General features: G+C 43.6%; 1 protein-coding gene across 1 annotated transcript in view; it reads left to right on the top strand.

Annotated features, from left to right (window-relative positions):
- Positions 1 to 20,211, top strand: part of WWC3 (WWC family member 3) — a 131,966-nt gene that overhangs the window by 39,264 nt on the left and 72,491 nt on the right. The window contains exons 2-3 of the mRNA XM_039475502.2: positions 9,760 to 9,869; positions 13,594 to 13,797. Coding sequence (XP_039331436.1) covers positions 9,760 to 9,869; positions 13,594 to 13,797 — 314 coding nt within the window. The remainder of the gene's footprint in view (positions 1 to 9,759; positions 9,870 to 13,593; positions 13,798 to 20,211) is intronic.

Raw genomic sequence — 20,211 nt, forward strand, 5'->3', positions numbered from 1 at the left:
AGGAAGATGTAGGTGCCAGTGAGAGGAATTGTGTCCTGGGAGGCTCATGGTAATGTAGAAAAGTCTCAGTGAGATGGACATGGTTGAGGGCTAAAGGACAGTGCTACAGCTTGTCACCACTGAAGCAGTGAGACAGATCTTGGTGGTGTGCTCTTCATGTTTCAGATTGAAGACTCTAAGGCTGGTTGTCCTCTGTCAATGCAGGTTTACACTACACAGGCACAGGGGTTTACCTGCATCTGATTCTCTGTGGTCATTCCCTACCTCCCCGCAAAAACACCTGCCAGCATCCATGGTCTCTTGTCTTATGGATTTACTGCCATTCATAAAGCCTCTAAACATCCTTTTTTCCTTGAAATACACGTGAAGAGCTGTTTTCTTTTTATATTAGCATGGGAATTTGTCCATGAATTACGATAGTTTTGTGTTAGAGACAATGAAAATACTGGCAATGTATAATTTGTTTTTTTTTTTTTTTTTAATTCTCAAGAGGACTTAATATTTCCGCATGGAAATTACAAATGTTATTTAAGAATGATTAGTTTTGAGGCTCTATCACTAACAGTCGGGACACTCATGCTATGTTAATACATTGATGCAATGTTTAGATTGAGTTCTAGGTGTAATTATTCTTTGCCCTAAATTCTAGTCTTCTGGAATTGGACTTGATGACAAGAGCCAGTTCAATTCCTATGCATATTCTAAATAAATACCTTGGGTGAAAACACACACTTTAAATGATTATTCCAAATGGCTTTTCAGGATTCGTGTGACAGCTTTGTGGTACATTCACTACTATTTCAAACTTTGATATAGAAATGAGGAGTCTCTCTAAAAGAACTTATAAACTTTTTTGGGGGGGTGATCTACATCCCTTCGAATCTGATGAATGCCACGTTTCTTTCTAATTTCAGGGAGCTCAGGGACCCATTCACTGCTACGGGAGAGCCTTGGCTCTGAGTGTAAATGCTTGCCACCAAAGGCTTGGAGAAGCAACTAGCACAGCAAACAGGGTCAGATTCACCACATAAGTAACCACAAGTGGGCTGGCATCCAAGTTCCGGCGGGCTTTGAAACTCACTGTGAGCCAGGTAGCTTAGAAAAGGTGGAGGAAGTCATTAGGATTTCCTGAGGATTGGGTTGGAACTGAAACCAAGATTAATAGTATCCTCTCTGAATAGCATTTTAACAAACGTGAATTCGAACTATAAAGATCTTCTTGTTCCCTGAGACTGGAAGGTGTAGCACAAGCGCCAGAGCATTGCCCTGGCCTCCTTTTGATGGAGAGAATATGTGAGGGATCAGCAGCATTCATCCCTTTTCGCTGCTCCGCCTTCTGCTACCCACCTTCACTTTCCTACAGTTTGGTCCAGGGAGGGTGTGGGCTTCAAGACATGGGTCTGCCACTGACTGCCCTGACCACCACTCTCTGGCCCTGCAGTTAACCCAGCTGCTGTCTTGTGGTCAGCAGAATAATGGCTTCCAAGATGTGCATGTCCCTAAGCCCTGGAACCTGTGAATATGTTGACATTGCATGGCAAAAGAGACTTTGCAGCTGTGATGAAGTTAAGGATTCTGCCCAGGGTAGATGATCCTGGATGATCTGGGCAGGCCCAGTGGTCATGATGAGGGTCCGTATAAGTGGAAGAAGGAGACAGAATAGAGAGAACCAGAAAGATGGCATCCTGAGAAAGACTCGCCTGGCCATCCTGCCTTTGAAGATGGAGGAAGGAAGGGGATACTAGTCAAGGACTACAGGAGGCCTGTAGAAGCTGGAAAAGGTACAGGAGCAGATTCTCCCCAGAACCTCCAGAAGGAACGCAGGCCCATGGACCCATTTCGACTTCTAATGTTGAGAACTGTGGGGGAATCTATTTGTGTTGTTTAAAGCCACATGGTCCAGGTGCCCCTCTCTCCAGGGGCCCAGCAGGATGGAATAGGTGTAGGCAGAAGGGAACAAAAGAAGCTGGGCTGCGCCTTCTTCCTTCTCTCCCCTCTCTGGCCCTGGAATGACCAGCAACTTGTATTTGTTTGCTCTGCTGAACCAAGAAATGTGGTTTGTGAAGGGGCGAATCTGCATCCAATGGCTCTCTGGGTGGTGGCTAAGGGCAGAGAAAACGAGTGACCCTGGGGTTGATGCTGTTGTGGGGGTGGGATGAAGAGACAGTGGCAGCTGGCCCAGGAAGTCCCCCACCTTCCAAAAACGCTATCAAACCTCTTGATCCCTGAAGGTCAGCCTGCTTAGGCCGTGTGGATTCATCTGGAGCCTGGGCCTGAATACATTAAACATATCCCCAGAGGGCAGTGAAAAAGACTACTTCTGTCTTTGCAGATGGGAGTGTGAGGTGATGGGAGAGTGCTTTCGCAACATGTGTCATGCATTTACTATCAGCTCATCTCCCTTACTTACACTAAAGAGCAGAAAGCTGGGACATACCCACGTGGATGACCTGGGGTGCCTGGTAAATAAGGACACTGACAGAGCTAAAAGATGAGAGGTGATACCCAACTGAAATGCAATAAGTAGATGACGTTGTATCTAGTATGATATGAGCTATGGAAAAAATGTACTACACAGAAGAGAGGAAAAAAAGCTAAAATGTGAATCCAAGACTTCTGGATCTTGAGTGGTTATATTCCCTGTAGACATTATGGTCTGAATTTTTGACATCAAATTTAAGATATGAAGGTAAAAGCTTCATGTCCTTTGACCTTTAAATTTGGTTCTGGGAATTTTTTTCAAAGAATAATTATAAGTACAGCTTATGAGCTTTATAGACACAGATATTCCTTTTATCATTTTTATAAAATTGAGATATATTTCACATGTGACATAATCACCATTTTAAAGTATACAATTCGGTGGTTTTTAGTATATTCCCAAGGTTGTACAACAATCACCCTATCCAATTCCAGAACATTTTCTTTCTAAAAGGAAACCCTGTACCCATTAACAGTCACTCTCCATTCCCTCTTTCCCCCAGCCCCTAGTGACCACTGGCCACTTTTTGTTTCTATGGGTTTGCCTATGCTGGACGTTTCAACATGGAACCTCACAGCATGTGGCCCCTGTGTCTGGCCTCTCACCAGCACAGTGACTTCAGGGTTCATCTGTGTTGTGGCATGTATCAGTACAGTTGACCCTTGAACAACATGAGTTTGAACTGCATGGGTCCACTTACTCTTCTGCCTCTGTCACCCCTGAAAGGGCAAGACCAACCATTCCACATCCATGCTGGCCCACTCAGTATGAAGACAAAGATGAAGACCTTTATGATGATCACTTCCACTTAATGAATAGTAAATGTATTTTCTCTTCCTTGTTATTTTCTTAATAAGTAAGACTCTGGTAAGTAGTAGGCTGTTAGTGGTTAAGTTTTTGGAGATTAAAAAGTTGTACATGGATTTTGAAAGTTCGTGGGGGTCAGTGCCCCAACCCTTGCATATATTCCTGCATTCCTTTTTATGTGTAAATACTGTCCCATCATAGGGACAGACCATGTTTTATTTATCCATTCATCAGTTGATGACTGTTAGTTTTTTCCACCTTTTGGCTATGTGAACAGTGTGGCGATGAAAATTCATGTACAATGTTTTGTGTGGACATATGTTTTCATTTATCTTGTGTATATACTTACAAGTAGAATTGTCGCATCATATGGTTATAACTCTGTGTTTAAGTGTTTTGAGAAATGGCTGAACTGTTTTCCAAGCATGAGTGGCTCTCACGTGTATTATATTAGTGAAAATTTGGAAATAAGGTAGATGTCAATAGTAGGAGAGTGCTTAGGCAAATTCCGTTAATCCCTTTAGGGAAGGATTTGTACAAATGGAAATTATTTATTCAGCAGGAATTATTGAACACCTGCTTCATGCCCTGTCTTGGACCAGCTCAAAGACGATTGAGATGGGGCCATTGTTCTTAAGGAGTTTGAGCTATTCAGCTATTCCATGTGATGTTTACAAATAATTTATGACAAGGGGGACAGAATTCCTATGCTCTAGGGGTAGGCTAGCTCCAGTAAGTTTTGGAAAGACTCAAGGTAGGAATTAATCAACATGTTACAAAGTTAAGTGGAAAAGGCAGGATAGAGAATTGCACATACTGTGTGATCATGAGTATGTCAGAAAAAAACAGAAACAATTTATTTAAAAAATGTAGAAAAACACACTAATATAGGAATAGTGGTTGCCTTTGGGCAGTGGTGTGAATGAACATTTCTCTCCTATTTAAGCGTCTCCTAAATTTTTTGTAATAGAAACAAAAATTCCCCCAGTCTGTCTGTGGTGACTGGGAAGGAGTGGGTGGGGAGAATCTAGCATCAGGTTTTTGGGGAGATAAGAACTTCAGAACCCGAGATGGCATCTCTGTAGGTGAAGACAGAACCTCAGAGGAAATACCAGTATGCACACTGCTAGCCTGCACCCCATCTTCCTCCCCTTCTTAGCCACCTCTCTCCTTTTGATATCCCCTGCCCATCTTGGTCCTACCTGGACACCAGTGATGCCCCACTGGGTAGTTAATAAAGATGCTTTTTATGATTTTCAGAAAAAATTTGATCTTTAAAGTTATTAGAAGCCTTAGTAATGTTTTTAAGAAGACAAATTGAATTGCTAATCTATTTGCTCAAATTGTATTATCTAATATTATTTCCATGTATTAAAAAGGATTCTAAGGTCAGAAATGAGCAACTGCCCTAACCAGCTGATCTACTGACCTTGAATATTCCAGAATGCTCTACTTTGGGATTACTGTCAATGTTGGGAACCCCATCACAGTTGAAACTGACTAGAATTGGGGGTAGGGGAGTATGATACTCAGAGAAACAGGGATCTTAGAACAAAGTGCTTATTTTTTAGTTCTACCTTTACTTTTTAATTATGTTCTTAGCATTTGAACTAGTAAAATCAAATATAATGAAAATCGGCATGGTGGTTCATGCCTGTAATCCCAGCAGTTTGGGAGGTCAGGGTGGCAGGATCACTTGAGCTGAGGAGTGTAAGACTACCCTGAGCAACACAGTGAGACTCCATCTCTACTGAGAAAAAAAAATTAGCTGAGTGTGGTGGCACATGCTTGTGGTCCCAGCTACTCAGGGGGACTGAGGTGGGAAGATTGCTTGAACCCGGGTAGTTGAGGCTACAGTGAGCCATCATTGTGCCACTGACTCCAGCCTGGGTGACAGAGTGAGACCCTGTCTCTGGGGAAAACAAAATGACATTTACAAAAATAGAAAATATTCCCCCTGGTGACACTTTAACCACAAGATTAGAAGCCCTATATCTTTGGTAGGTGTGAAAATAGCTTGGAGAATTAAAATTAGGTGTAAATAAATTCCTGATGCCTTTGAGAGTTTGAGTCATTGGATGATGCTGTAATAGAGGAGAATCTGGGAGATGTTGAGGTGTCAGGGTCTTTTTCATTTGAAGCTAAATGTCTGCAGTTGTGTGGTTTGAGCTCTCCTGTTTTGTTTGTAGACTTTCCTGTCTCCTTCCACTTACTAATGGACTGCTGATTTCTCTGTGCTCCTGCTTGTGATAGTGCGCACCTTTCCACTTTTAATTTTTCTCTTCTGTTTTATTGTGAGGGAAGTAAACTGCAGTATTGCCATTCCCTTGTTTTCCTATACATGTGAATAAGCATGGGAAAGCTGAAGGACTTTTGTGCCTGGGGGAAGGGGATAGCTCAGGGCTCCTTTCCTGAAGAACCGTAAGTATTTGAACATCTGCAATTCTGCTTTCGACTTTACACATAGTCCTTGACATATTTTTGACTCTTTTTCGCCTGCATCAAATTTCTTTTTGATTTCAACTTAGTCCTGTAAGGTTATCTAAGGGTTTAGCCTTTCCACACATCCAGCAATTTCTACTTTTCTCTTAACTGTATACAGTTCATACAGCCCCTGTGCCAGCACTAGCGTTTTCATTTTTTCTATCCTTTTATTTTGATAAAATAGTACAACCAAAATACATTAAACCAGATGTAAGCCAGGCTGCTGTGAGGCCCACAAAGCTGGTTCCTCCATCTGTGGCTCACCTTGGCTCTACCATCAGATACTTCTGTGTCTCTACCAATGACAGTTTTTAAACCACGCAGCAAAATGTAAAAATTGCCCATATGACATGGATGGACCTAAAGATGCCGAGCTCTGCAAACTGAACTTTTTCCCACTCGAAGGTCTGGATTCTGGGTTCCTTGGGAAATCCTGAGAAGTGTGAATCTGGCATTGAAGGTCAGTTCAGGGGTGTGTCGGAAATTGCAGGTGTGTGTATGTGGAGGCAGCATGGCCATGGCTTCTGAGCGAAGACGTGAAGGACTCTCTTAGGAGTAAAGCCGATGTGCTTTGGGATTATTCTTGTATCAAAAGCTGCTTTTTCCTCCAAGATCCCTGCTGGAGTCTGGTTGAGTGAGGAGACTAAATAGCTAACCTTCATTTATGTGGAGGATGTGTACAAATGTCAGAAACATGACCACAAGTGGTGTTTTGTGCCCAGTGACTGAGAATGGATGTGGCTCCCAGGCAGTGGAGACAGTCGGGGTTTGGCAGTGATGATTTGTGTAGGGTCGAGCTGGCCTTTGCAGGGCTGATTGGATTGGGATATTAGAGGGGAGGAGAAAGCCTCTCCACAGGCCCAGGAAAGACTGAGAACAGGTTGCTTAAACTGGAATGAGTGTGATGTTTTGGAAGGTGAGTGAACAAACTCATTTACCTGGAAAAGATATTTTGTGTGTGTGTGTGTGTGTGTATGTGGCGGGGTAGGGAGTTGAAGCAGAAAGAGCCAGAAGCTTTGTATAGGCTTGGCTTGGGGAGGACTTTTCACACCAGCCCAAGGTGTTTGCCCTGGCAAACTCAATGCCGTGAATTTATTTCTTTTTTTCTTTTTTAGGGGGGTGGAGTTTCGCACTGTCGCCCAGGTGGGAGTGCAGTGGCACAACCTCAGCTCCCTGCAACCTCTGCCTCCTGGGTTCAAGCAGTTCTTATGTCTCGGCCTCTCAAGTAGCTGGTACTGCAGGTGCACACCACCATGCCCGGCTAATTTTTGTATTTTTAGTAGAGACTGGCTTTTGCCATGTTGGCCAGGCTAGCCTTGAACTCCTGACCTCAGGTGATCTGCCTGCCTTGGCCTCCCAAAGTGCTGGGATTATAGGTGTAAGCCACCATGCCCAGCCCAGTGCTGTGCGTTTCTGCATGGAGAGCCACTGTGCTTGGGGAACAGTCTTTGGACATCAGTGGCTCCACTCAAGTGGGAGGATGATCATCGGCAGGATAAGGGATCATGGGATTGTCTAGGATGAAGCCGACCACCTCACTGAGGTTGCTGATTGTCCCCAGATGAGGCCGAGATCTCTCCTGGGTGACCCTGACCTCATCCTGACATGCAGGAACCATGCTTTTTAGCCAGCAAGAGCCAGAAAACAGTCCTTGCTGAAAAGTTACCACCAAAAGAACACCAGTGTTCTACACCTCCAGATATTTCTCCTCTGACGATGAAAGAGGAACCAAGATTTATTTGGCTCTCCTTTGACTGGCCTGAGTGCAGTGCTGTTTACAACCAATTGATCACAACCAATTACAGATTTTTTTTGTTTCTTCTCCTCTCCCACTGCTTCACTTGACCAGCCTTTAAAAAAAAAAAAAGATGTAATTAAATAGACTCTAGAACTGAATAACTCCTCTGAAGTGATTTATTCAAGACTGAAGTAATGTTACCTGCCAAGAGCTTTCTTGGGAGAAAAATATCATTTGATATTGGTAAAGTTTAGAGTATTCATGATAGTTGGGATGTGCTATACAAGAGAAAAACATGAAATCCCTGGCCCATAAATGTTTTGGAATGACAATTAGGAAAATACATCTAGACGTTCTCAGTGCTGTTATTGAAAATCATGCCAGAATTTGGCTCCGCAGTGCTATAATGATGGGTTTCTCACCTATATTTGTTTACTTGATCTTTTTTTTTTTTTTTTTTTTTTTTTTTTTTTTAAATAGGGCCTTGCCTTGTCACCTAGGCTAGAGTGCAGTGAATCATGGCTCACTGCAGCCTTGAATTTCTGGGTTCAAGTAATCCTCCCACCTCAGCCTCCCTAGTACCTGGGACTACAGGTGTGGGCCTAGCTAATTAAAAAAAAAAATTGGGTAGACATGGGGCTCGCTGTGTTGCCCAGGCTGGTCTTGAACTCCTGGGCTCAAGCAGTCCTCCCATCTTGGACTCCCAAAGTGCTGGGATTACAGATGTGAGCCACTGCACCTGGCCAATATTTGTTGATTAAATGAGATCATATATGTAAATGTGCTTAGAATGTACCTGTGCATTTGCATTTTTCTCTGGAGGCTTCTTTGTGAATATCATTATGTTAGAATAGCAGCAATTTGCTCAGAACTCAGTTTGTGTTAAAGTAGGGTTGTTTTTGCTGTGATTGGGTCCCATTTAGGGACCCAAATCATGCACAGCAGCCTGCTGTTATCTGCCTGACTAGGACCCTCGGTACAGCACACCATTCCTGACTGGTAAAGGCATTGTGCTGCAGTCATCAGTTCCTGAGATGGGACAGACTGCATACAGTCAGCTCACCTTGTGATGCGAGTTTTTGAGTGCATCATGTTTGGGAGGACATATATGACGTATTTCACCTTCTATATATTTCTTGTTTTTATATTGACTCTAACTTCTTAAAACCATGTGTTTAAAATGAAGATTAAAACTAGTGTTCTGATGGTGTTTATCAGTTTTTAAATGCTCCTGGGGAAAGACAGGCTTGTTGTCAAACCAGTTGAAGGAAATCACGTGTCCAAAATTCATACTGGTCCCTTGGGGCTTGGCTGTGGTTGTGTCAGTTTCTCAGGTCCAGGGACAGAAGAGGTGGGAGGATTGACTTAGTGAAATGTAGGTGATCGGATTCCCATGCATAGCAGTCAGTGTGCATTTATAGAGACAGCCCAAGAGATAGCTGCCCAGACTCAGACAATTATAGGTGTGTCTCATTTTATATGACAGCTGTGGTCCTAACACTGTCTTGTCAATCAGCGTGATCATGGGGGATCAGGGAGGGTAAAGCTCTACTTTTAAAAATCCATCTGAAAACTCTTTACTTTATCTCTCGTCAAGCCCAAACTTCCTTAATCAGATTTTCTTCAAGGAGAGATGCCTGTAGACAAAGTGCTTTTGTTGTTTTTCTCCAGAAAAACAAAAAAAGACTCTGAAATTTCTGATTCCTACTGTATAAGAAATACAGGAAGTATTTAGTGGGGGGTCTCATTGTATTGGTACCTTGCTTGGCTCTTTGCATTTGGCCAATGGTTGATGTTTATTAACTCATGACCACTGGTAGATGAAAGTATTGCAAATGCATTTTATATAGATTGAAGCCAGTGTTCGTGTGTAATGTATGGAAACTGAAAGTTGTGAGGGAACATTTCTCAGGGAATGAGAACAGAGCATAGGTGCTCTCTGATTTTTCTGGAAGAGCTACATTCCATTGTCATCACCTCATTAAACATGCTGCTTGAAAGAAGATGCTTGCTTTACCTGTTTTGTTAGTAACCAAGTATCTCTTTTTGCTCATATTTAAAATTGTACTGTGAGATACTGGTGTTTCTGATTGCCAGTGTACTAATACAGTTATTGATTATTTAGACAAAGCTGGTGAATTTTCCAACCAAATATTTGGAGCAAAAGCAGTCAATTAGATTAGATAAAGCAAAGTTATACAAAACTGACCTGACTTTCAAGTTTGTTTTCATAATTTTTATTTTGCAGGATAACAAAGCCATTGACTTTTGCCGATTGTGTTGGGGATGAACTGCCTTTAGGATGGGAAACTGTATATGATAAACAAATTGGAGTTTACTACATGGACCACATAAATAGTAAGTAGTGTGCAAAATCTGTGGCATTCTATCAGAGATGCGAAAAACTTTCTGTAGAGTGAAACAATCGTTACCATCCAATGTAGCATTAAATTGGGTTTTATAAATATAATCCAAAGTTTTCATTAGCTCAGTTCTTCACAAAGTAAAGCAGTTCTGTAGCTATACCTTGCTTATGTCTTGCTGGGGACTACATATAATATGTTTAATGGAGGGTTTTAATAACTAATACAAGGAATAAATTTCCCAGGCACCTGGAAATAGAAATACCTCTCATAATGAAAAAGTTATTTATTGCAGAGTGGATCTGACAAGTTACTGGAATAATAAGTGCCCAAGTGTTTACTTTCATCTTGTCTTATACATTTAACTTTAGCTTTCATGCACCAAACTTTTTTGGTGTGTGTGTGTGCGCGCGCGTGTGTGTGTGAAGGGAGGAAATGGTATAGAGACCATAGCAAAAATGTTGAGTCTTTGACCATGCCAGCCTCCTTTGTAGAACTATGTAGAGCAGTGGTTCTCATCCTGGGTGATTTTGCCTCCCCCACCCCAGACACTTAGCATTGTCTGGAGGCATTTTCAATGGCTGTGCCTGGGAGAGGTGCTGCTGGCATTCAATGGGTAGAGACCAAGGATGCTGCCAAACACCGTACAATGCACAGGACAGTCCCCCGAGACCCAACAGAAAGTGAGGCGACCTTAAATGTCAGTGGTGCTGGGGTGTAACAACCTGTTCTAGATCTGTTCTCTGTCCCTCCATCTTAGCTGTCTCTTCGTCAGCTTTCTTCGATGGGGTCCCAGCTGGGAATCCATTTTTCACTCTCTCTCTTCATTCTGGCTTCCTTCAGTGGCTCTGCCATTGTCATTTTGCTGCCAGGATATGAAGCGTGGCTTCCCCTTGACTTACTTTCTGTCCTTCGGTTGGTGAAGTGCGGGACAGCTGTGGGGTCTGAGGGTGCATGGTACCCCCACCTGAGTGATTTTGAAGCTGTTTTCTAGGCCAGTCCCATGGCTCCTCGTGTCCCCACTATGTAATCGACCCAGGTTGGTGTCTTCAGGACTGATTCCTGCATTGTCAGTTGCTGGTGCCCAATATCTGAGTCCCCTGTCTCAGATCTTGGGTCAGTGGGGTTTTGGTGCCTGGCAGCCATTTTTGGGCACAGTTGCAGCTCTTATGCAGAGGCTGGGCAGTGGTGATTGGAGACAGGGGATACATACCGTTATGGCCCTGCTACCCTCCCAGGCAGGTCCAGGTGGCAGAAGGACTTCTAGGTGGCCCTGCTGCTTGCTGGACAGGGCAAGTACCTGGCAGAAGAGAAGCTGAGAGGCCCCAGTGGCCCTCTGCCAACCTGGCACTTCATGGCTGTGTGTGTTTGGGTAAATGTGGCCGTTTGAGCTAGGCTTCCCAGCTGGTAGTCTTAAGGGGCAGCTCCTGACATGTGAGAGCTGCTCTCTTCACAGGGCCACCATGCTGTGGACCTGGACAGATGCCCATGACTTCATTAACAGGCTTTGTCCTTCCTGGGGCTAGGTGGTATGGATACCCCAGGCCCACTGAATCTCATCTCTGGTACAAGAGCAGGACTCTGATTTTGGATGGTTTGTAAATTTTCTCCTGTGAGCTTTTAAGCCCTGGAGAGGCTTTCTAGGAGGGGCCCTGGGTTGGTGTGTGAAGGGGTGAGCAAAGGATATTGACAGGAAAGCAGATAGGGTATTTCCAAAGGAGAACTTACCTGGAAAAATTCTAGCAAGCACACCTTTGTGTGTATGTGCGTGTGTGTGTGTGTGTGTGTGTGTGTGTGTGTGTGTGTAAACAGACATAATATAAAATTTACCGTTTTAACCATTTTGAGGTAGAAGTCACAGAACCTAAAAGGAGCCATTGTTAAAGCGAGCAGTTTGGTAGCATTTGGTACATTTACAGTGTTGCGCAGCCATTACCTCTATCTTATTCCGGAACATTTTCCTCACCCCAAAGGGAAACTTCATCTCCATTAAGCAGTCATTCCCTATTCCCCTTCCCCCAGCCCCTAGTGACTCCTAGTCTGCTTTCTGTCTCTATGAAATACCCAGAACAGGCAACTCCACAGACATGGAATCAGCTGCTATGTGGCCTTTTGTGTCTGGCGTCTTTCACTTAGCTGTTGTTGAGGTTTTCCCATGTCATAGCAAGTATCAGAACTTTATTCCTTTTTATGGAATTGTATTCCTTTGTATATGGTTTATACAAACCACTCTGTTTTACGTACGGAGTGAAAGGCCCTGAGAATATAAAGGTGACCAAGGCTGTGTCCCTGCCATCTAGAGGCTGTAGTTTAGGTGGGAAACAGAAAGGATATAAAAACACTTATATGCCCAGTGTGAGGGGGAAGAAGGGCAGCCCACGTAAGCAGGGGAGAGACGTGTGTTCCTAGAGGATCAGAGAAGGCTTCAGAGAAGAGGTGCCTTTACAGCGTGTCTGGGAAGACAGCAGGCCTTCCTGTGACAGAAGGGGACTGAGTCGGCATGGCAAAGGCACTGGGAAGCCAGCCAGGCATCTTTGGGGACTTCACGGAAGTTCAGTCTGTGTAGAGGATGTTTTTGGGGAAAAGGACAGAAAGTAGAGATGAAGCGGATGAGCGAGTTTCGGGACTCTTAGATCAGGCTGAGGAGATTGGACTTTGTGCTTTTAAAGAGGTTTCTGCATGACACCATTGCAGCCCAGTTAGGAAGGTCACTTTGGAGAGTGCACTGAGGATGGGTTTTGGTGGGATGAGACCAGAAGGCCCTGAGAGTCTGTCTGAAGTAAGGGCAGACAGAGACAAGGGCGTGTCGCCAGTCATTAACGTATCCAGGGGCAGGAACCTCCAGTTCTTCATAACCCACTGAATGTTTCGGGAGGAAGAGGAGTGGGATTCTTTGAGGATGAGTCCCAGGTTGCACTCCCAGGCTGTCCCCACGGTTAGATCCAGATGATGCAGCTCCCCGTGAGTGGAAGACAGGAGAAGCAGGCATGTGCTGTGTGGGGTTTGGTTTTGTTTTGCTCTTAATGGGGAAAGGTGGTGTTGAGAATGAGGGCTGCTTTGGATGAATGGCTGGGAAAGACTTTGGGTCCATCCCTGTCGAGTTGCATCCAGAAGGCAGGCAGGAATGAAAGGCTGGAGCCGGGGAGAGGGGCTGGAGCTGGAGGTAGGCACAGGCCCTTGGAGAGCTGGACAGGGAGGAAGCAGGAGTAGACGTGAGGGAAGCTATGGTGGGAGGAGGCAAGGAAGTCAGTGAGAAATGGGAAGAGACTGCATGGTCTGGTCTGAGAATTGAAAGGAGAAGGGGGCCATCCAGGCCAGGGACACAGTAGAGTTTCCATCATCTCACGCAGAAGGAGTCAATGAGGAAAAGGTCATAAATAGCAATTAGTGTGACAGTTCTGAGCTCACGTGGGTTCATCTCCTCCCGTGCTTATTTTAAGTGAAATAATTATTTGTTGGTGAAAACGTCATCTCGTATTGTCTTCCCTCCTGCAATGGACTGTTTCACGTCTGTAGAGTTTCCTTCTCAACTTCACTGCGGATATATAAATAGAAAGTGTTCCACACTTTGGAAAGGTTGGTGATATAAAATCTTCCATAATATGCATCCTGGTAATTAATTAACTTTCACATTGATGAGCTATATCACTGCATGACTGTTGGTCAACCTAAGGATTTTACTTTTAAGCCACTTATATTTTAGCCTTTTTAAATTTCAGAGCTTACCCAGATTGAAGATCCAAGAGAACAGTGGAGGCGAGAGCAAGAGCGCATGTTGAAGGAATATTTAATTGTAGCCCAGGAGGCTCTCAATGCCAAGAAAGAAATCTACCAGATCAAGCAGCAGCGGTTTGAGCTGGCCCAGGAGGAATACCAGCAGCTGCACAAAATGTGTGAGGATGACAGCCGCTCCTATGCCAGCTGTGAGTTGACTTGTCTCCTGTTAAAAGCCATTGTGACTTTAAAAGCCATCTCTCTGCTAGGTTACCCGGAAACACTGAACCTTCCTTGAGCAAGATAGCTTCATAAAGGTTCTAATCGCACACTGTTAGGTCATCAGTATTCAGCACTGAAATCAGATGGGCACCCAGTAGCCACTCTTGTAGCAAGGATTTATCAAGGGCTTACTTTGTGCCCAGGCACTGGGTTATGGTTGGTGATGACTAAGGAAGGAAAGTTCTCTGCCCTTGAGCTCACATTCTGGTAGGGAAGGTAAAAAATAAACAAACAAAATTTCAGGTAGCAATGTATACCAGCCTCCTGTCTCATGCATGTCAGTTTTGAAGAGGGCTTCCCTCAGAGACCACTGCAGTTAACACTGCTTGTCTGGGATGATCTCTTGGGAAATCCACACAGTGGTTTCATTCATCCTGGGTGGTAAGACTCAGGAGACCTCAGCCATGTCAAGCCTCCTGTCTCTTTGTAGAGTCCTCTTGTGGGCTTTAGGCTTTATTAGGCAGTACATGGAAGGAGGAGGAACATGGTAGAACCCAGAGAATTGGGGGACTCTCCTTCTGCTCCTCAGATAAGATGACCATGTACTGTGAGCTGTTCTCTAAAGGGTTCTCTCTTTAGTTTTGGAGGCTGCCAGGGGAGGTCGGGGGGGCCTTCCATTTCATTAGTACTCAGCAACTGCTCAGAGTTGAAGAAACCAGGTCCACTCTCAGAACCCAAAACATCTTGCTGTCACACAGTCAGTCACCACATGAGCCAGTTCCTTCCCAGAAGAACTGACACCCTCAACAGCCCCCAACAGATGTACACGACTGTGACTGTCCTGGGCATTCGTGAGCTTGGAAAGAATGGGTGAAAGTTGGTACCACTGGGTTGAATTTTATAAAAACCTGTGTGTTTGAGACTTGGGGCCTTTCCTGTGCTATTAGTGCCATGTTGCCATGGCAGACATTAAAGACATAGCCATAGTTTTATTCTGTGTTGCAAGTCAGAATGGAGGTAAGGCCAAGGGGCCACATATCTTGTGCTCTGTTTTATTGCAGTAACTGTTGAGGGAGCAGAAGCCTTAGAAGCTGTGGCCAGGGGTGGGGTATTCCCTCTGCAATAGGAATTGAAGATCTTTCTATTACCATGTATCCTGAGGGAAACTGGGAACTCAGGTTTAATGATGTGTTGCTTCCAAGCCATCTTATCTCCATCTCTGCAGATATTGGCACATACCTGATTTTTTTTTTTTTTTTGGCTTTGTTTTGTTTTTAACTTTCCATCAGAATGTGATAGGTCAGCTCTGTGCAGAATTTTAGAGGCCGGTTTCTTATCTCCACGGTTATCTTTTCTCGGAATGTCTTTTTCTCATTTTGGTATGAGGGTAATACTGGCCTCATAGAATGAATTGGGAAATGTTCCTTCCTCTTCTATTTTCTGAAAGAATTTGTGTAGGATTGGTATTAGTGCTTTCTTAACTATTTCATAGAATTCACCAAAAGAGCCACCTGGACCTGGAGTCATTTGTGGAATGTTTTTAACTACAAATCCAATACTTTTAATAGGGAGGTATCCAGATTTGTTACTTCTTTTCGAATCAGTTTTGGCATTTGTGTTTCAAAGAATTGTTTATTTCACCTAATCTAAAAATCAGCTAACTTTTCTATAAAGGGTTAGATAGTAAATATTGTAGACTCTGTGGACCATACAATCTCAGTGGCAACTATTCTACCCTGTGGTTATAGTGAAAAAGCACTCAGAGACAACATGCAGACAGATAGATGTGCCTGGCTATGTTCCACTAGAAGTATCAAAACAGGTAGCAACCTAGCTTTGGTCCACAGGGAGTTTGCTGCCCAGTGATCTAAGCTGTCAAGTCTATGAAGTTGTTTGTACAGTTCCCCTTTTAGCCTTTTAATCTCTGTAGGTTTTGAGGTGATGTCCTTTCTTTAATTGCTGATATTAATAATTTGTGTCTTCTTAATCAGTATAGCCAAACTTTTATTGATTTTTATTTTTATCTTTACAATACACTGGCTTTTGCCCTGTTCTCTCATTTCTTGTCTGTTTATCTCACTGGTTTTTCTTCTTTATTATTTCTTTCCTTCTACTTAGTTTGGCTTTAATTTGTTCTTCCTTTTCTAGCTTCCTAAAGTAGAAATTTAGGTCACTGATTTTACATCTTTCTTACTTCCTCACGTAGCCATTAAAGGTAAGGATTCACCTCTAAGAACTACTTTAACTGCATCCCACAAATTTTGATATGCTATATTTTCATTTTCATTCAGTTCAAAGTAATTTCTCCTTTTTTTGGTGGTTTTTGACCCATAGGTTGTTTAGAAGTAAGTTAGTAGGACCTTTTAAAGATATGTTGTTGTTTATTTCTAACTTAGTTCCATTGTGGTCAGAGACTATGTAACATTTCAGTCTTTTGAAATCTATTGAGATGACTTTTATGGCCCAAAATATTGGTCTTTTTTGTCTGTTTGTTTGTTTTTTGTTTTGAAACGGAGTCTTGCTCTGTTACCCTGGCTGGAGTGCAGTGGCACGGTCTTGGCTCACTGTCTCACTGCAATCTCTACCTCCTGGGTTCAAGCAATTCTCCTGCCTAAACTTCCTGAGTAGCTGGGACTACAGGTGTCTGCCACCATGCTCAGAAAATTTTTGTATTTTTAGTAGAGATGGGGTTTTGCCATTTTGGACAGGCTGGTCTCCAACTCCTGACCTCAGGTGATCTGCCCACCTTGGCCTCCCAAAGTGCTGGAATTACAGGTGTGAGCCACTGTGCCCCGCTGGTCTTTTTGATGATCAGAACCCCATGGACTTGGTGCCTTGATGTCACCCTAGCTGAAGTATTGGCTTATAACTGGTTCTGAGACCATATAGTTAGCAATTCTAAACATTTCAGAAAGCTGCTTGGTAGGAGTTAGGTTGAATGGTATAAAATTGCCGTTTTTATATCTAAAAAAGGGCTGAATATTAGCCGTTCTTATAATCTAACCTAATAGTGTGTTTCTTTCCAGCAGTCTTTGGGTACCTTACCTCTTAGATGCTTGGGTTTGGTTAGGTGTCCAAAGAGGCTCTCAAATCAGTCTTTCAAAGAATGGAATGGAAGGAGTACAGATCAGGAAAACTTGGCAGGATGCTTCTTGCCAATGATTGAACAGAAAAATTGAGGCCGGGTACAGTGGCTTATGCCTGTAATCCCGGCAGTTTGGGAGGCCGAGGCAGGAGTATTACTTGAGCCCAGGAATTCCAGACTACCCTGGGGAACCTGGCAGGACCTTGTCTCTATTAAAAAAGAAAGAAAGAAAAATTGAGTCTAGAGAAAGTGTGTATTATGTACTGGCTACTACCAGTGCAGCCAGGAACTCAGCTGCAGTGTGTGTGGGGACTCTGGACTGGATGCCCTTAATGATGTAGGCATTTGAACATCCTGTCTGATTCCACATCCACTCTGAGGAGCAGTGAGGGGGAATCCCAGTGTAGTGCCAAGCTGTAGGTTAAGGCTATTCAGTACTTCGGCATCCTGTGGAGTTGAGAACCCTACAGGATCCTATGGGATCCAGATTTCACGGGCTTTTCACTTCTTTGATGTTTGGGCAAATAGGGAATTCCACTGAATTACATTCCTTCTTGTGCCTTATGGGATTTTATTAATGCCCATTAAAAAGATATACTCAAGAGGCTCTTTTTGAAGTAGTATCTTTCTTCAGCAGAGAAAGCTGATGATTCTGTTACTGACTTGAGGTCCTAAGGTGCTCACTAGATTCCATCTCCTGACCTGCCAGAAGTCTCTGTGTGGATACCATCTCTTCCTCCACTTGTGTAGGTTGCCTTCGAGGCCAAAAGTGGGCCTGCCTGTTTTCATGAAAGGGCTAGAGATTCCAGTGGGTCTTCCTGGGGCCTATCAGCTTATCAGGGAAAACGCCAACTATGAATGGAATCTAGGAGTTGATCCAAGTTGTTTATCGACTTGCTGCTGTTCCTAGGGCTTCCACCAAGCTCTCTCAATCTGCCCTTTATCCCGAACTACCAGTTAACAACAGGGAAAACCCCACTAGAATGGACTCAGATGAATTCTTTCTGGCCACAGAATAAAGTCCAATGCGGTGATCCCGTTGGCGTGACCATGATCTAACAGATGGCTTGTACACCCATGCCAGAGGGCCTGGACCCATGTTAGGAGCTGCTGATGTCAGCTTCCATAGCACACGTTGACTCTGTAGCCACATGGGTCTCACTGTCCAGATCTCTTTTAGTGCTAGTCATTTAACACAGGAGGTGTCTCCTTTTTCTGATACTGTGAACAGAATAACATCTGGACTTAATTCCTACTACTTCCTTCATGGGTAATGACTTGAAGTGAAAGGGACCGATATCCAATGAACTGGTGTTTTCTATGCATTGTTCTAAGTGTTGCCTAAGCATTGCTTTGATCAGTGTTGTCATGTACGTGCTGTTTTCTTTATTGTTCACACGAGCAACTGAATATCAGGGAGGCTAAATTATTTCTTCAAGATTACATACCCAGCAGATGGTAGAAGTTGGATTTGAGCCCAAATCTGTGTGCGTTGGTGGCCTTCAGTGCTCTGTATAGTTTCCTAGACATGGAAGAGGCCACTGAGAACAGCTGATGATGTTTTTGGTTCCCCCATCCAACTTTGTGGTTATCTGAAAATAAAGACTAGTTATAAATTGACAAGTTTTCTGGCAGTTTTGCAGCAATAAAAGGGGCAAGTGTAAGGCACAGCACTTTCTAGATCTTGACTTTTCTATGGCCCATGTAGGATCACTAAACTGTTCATTTATTTTTCAACAGCTATTAGCACCTGCTGTTGGTATATACTAAATGATGGGAACATGGTGGTTTTTTTTTTTGGAAACATAGCCTCACTCTATCACCAGGCTAGAGTGCAGTGGCATGATCTCTGCTCACTGCAACCTCCGCTTCCTGGGTTCAAGTGATTCTCCTGCCTCAGCCTCCCCAGTAGCTGGGACTACAGGTGTGCACCACCATGCCCAGCTAAGTTTTGTATTTTTAGGAGAGACAGGGTTTCATCACATTGGCCAGGATAGTCTCGATCTCTTGACCTTGTGATCTGCCCACCTTGGCCTCCCAAAGGGCTGGGATTACAGGCGTGAACCACCACGCCTGGCAGGAACATATTTTATCCCTAATGATTGCTTACTGGGAAAGATGAGGCAATAATGTGTGAACAGAGGAATTAACTAGAACAGCCATTTCTAATGTGGGAGCAGGAGGTGGGAAGGGGAAGTGCATCTCACCTATACCCTTCACACATTTCCCTCAAGATGTGGAAATCATTGGAAGAAAACTTTGTTCATTGGAGAGGAAAGATTTTGTGTCAATATTGAGCCATCTGGTAACTAAGAACATCCAGGTCTTGACCTTTTTTGTCCCTGCAAGCAAATTCAGATACTTGGCTGGGTGCTTTGGACACATGTGTCCATGAGGGTAGGAACCCAACTCTGCTTCATTTCTATGAGCTTCTGAGCTAGCTGCCTGGTGGTGCCCAGGCCTCAGTTGTGCTTTCTAGAACACTGAGGTGACACTATTCAACAATGAACTCATTCTCTCTGAGACATACCTGCTAATTTTTCTACAGCTACATTTTGTAGAGTTTTCTTTTACTTTCTTTATTGCAACGTGTTCTTCTATTTGCCTGCTTTTTAACACTGAATATGTTCAGTATCTCAGACACATTTTTGCCTGGAGTTATTCCTTTATTCTTTCTGAGAAACTCTATTCCCCAGACACATTCAGATGAAGCATATATGATCATTTGCAGGACCTTTTGGAAGAAATTCTTTCATAGGGTAGAATGATAGTCTAAACCTCAGGTCTGCAAACTATGTCAAGCCTGTGGGCTGAATCCTGTCCACTGTGGGTGTTTGTAAATAAAGTTTTATTGGAACACAGCCATGTACATTTACTTACCTATTGTCTATAGCAGCTACAATGGCAGAATTAAGTATTTGAGACAGATTGTATGGCTCACAAAGCCAAAAATATTTACCCTCTAGACCATTAGAGAAAAAGTTTGCCAATCCCTGGTCTACACCTATAGTTCTTATCCCTGGCTACAAGCTAGAATCTTTAAAAACTTGCTGCTTGGACTCACCCCAAGAGATTTTGATAGAACTGGCCTTGGGTGGGACCAGGCTTTTTTTTTAAGCTTCCCAGGTGATCTCCAGGGTTGAAATCCACTGGGCTAGATGGAGTGTGAATGGCCCTTGTAGCAGCAGGAATATGACTTTGTTTACTATCCTAGTTCCTAGGAGCTACTCAGAGTCTACATCGAAAGTGTTTCTGGGTGGCTGGGAAAGAGTCAGCCTTATCTCTGGTGAGAAAGTGCTGACCCACCCTGAATTCT

Source organism: Saimiri boliviensis, chromosome X (genome assembly GCF_048565385.1).
Source record: "Saimiri boliviensis isolate mSaiBol1 chromosome X, mSaiBol1.pri, whole genome shotgun sequence".
NCBI lineage: Eukaryota > Metazoa > Chordata > Mammalia > Primates > Cebidae > Saimiri > Saimiri boliviensis.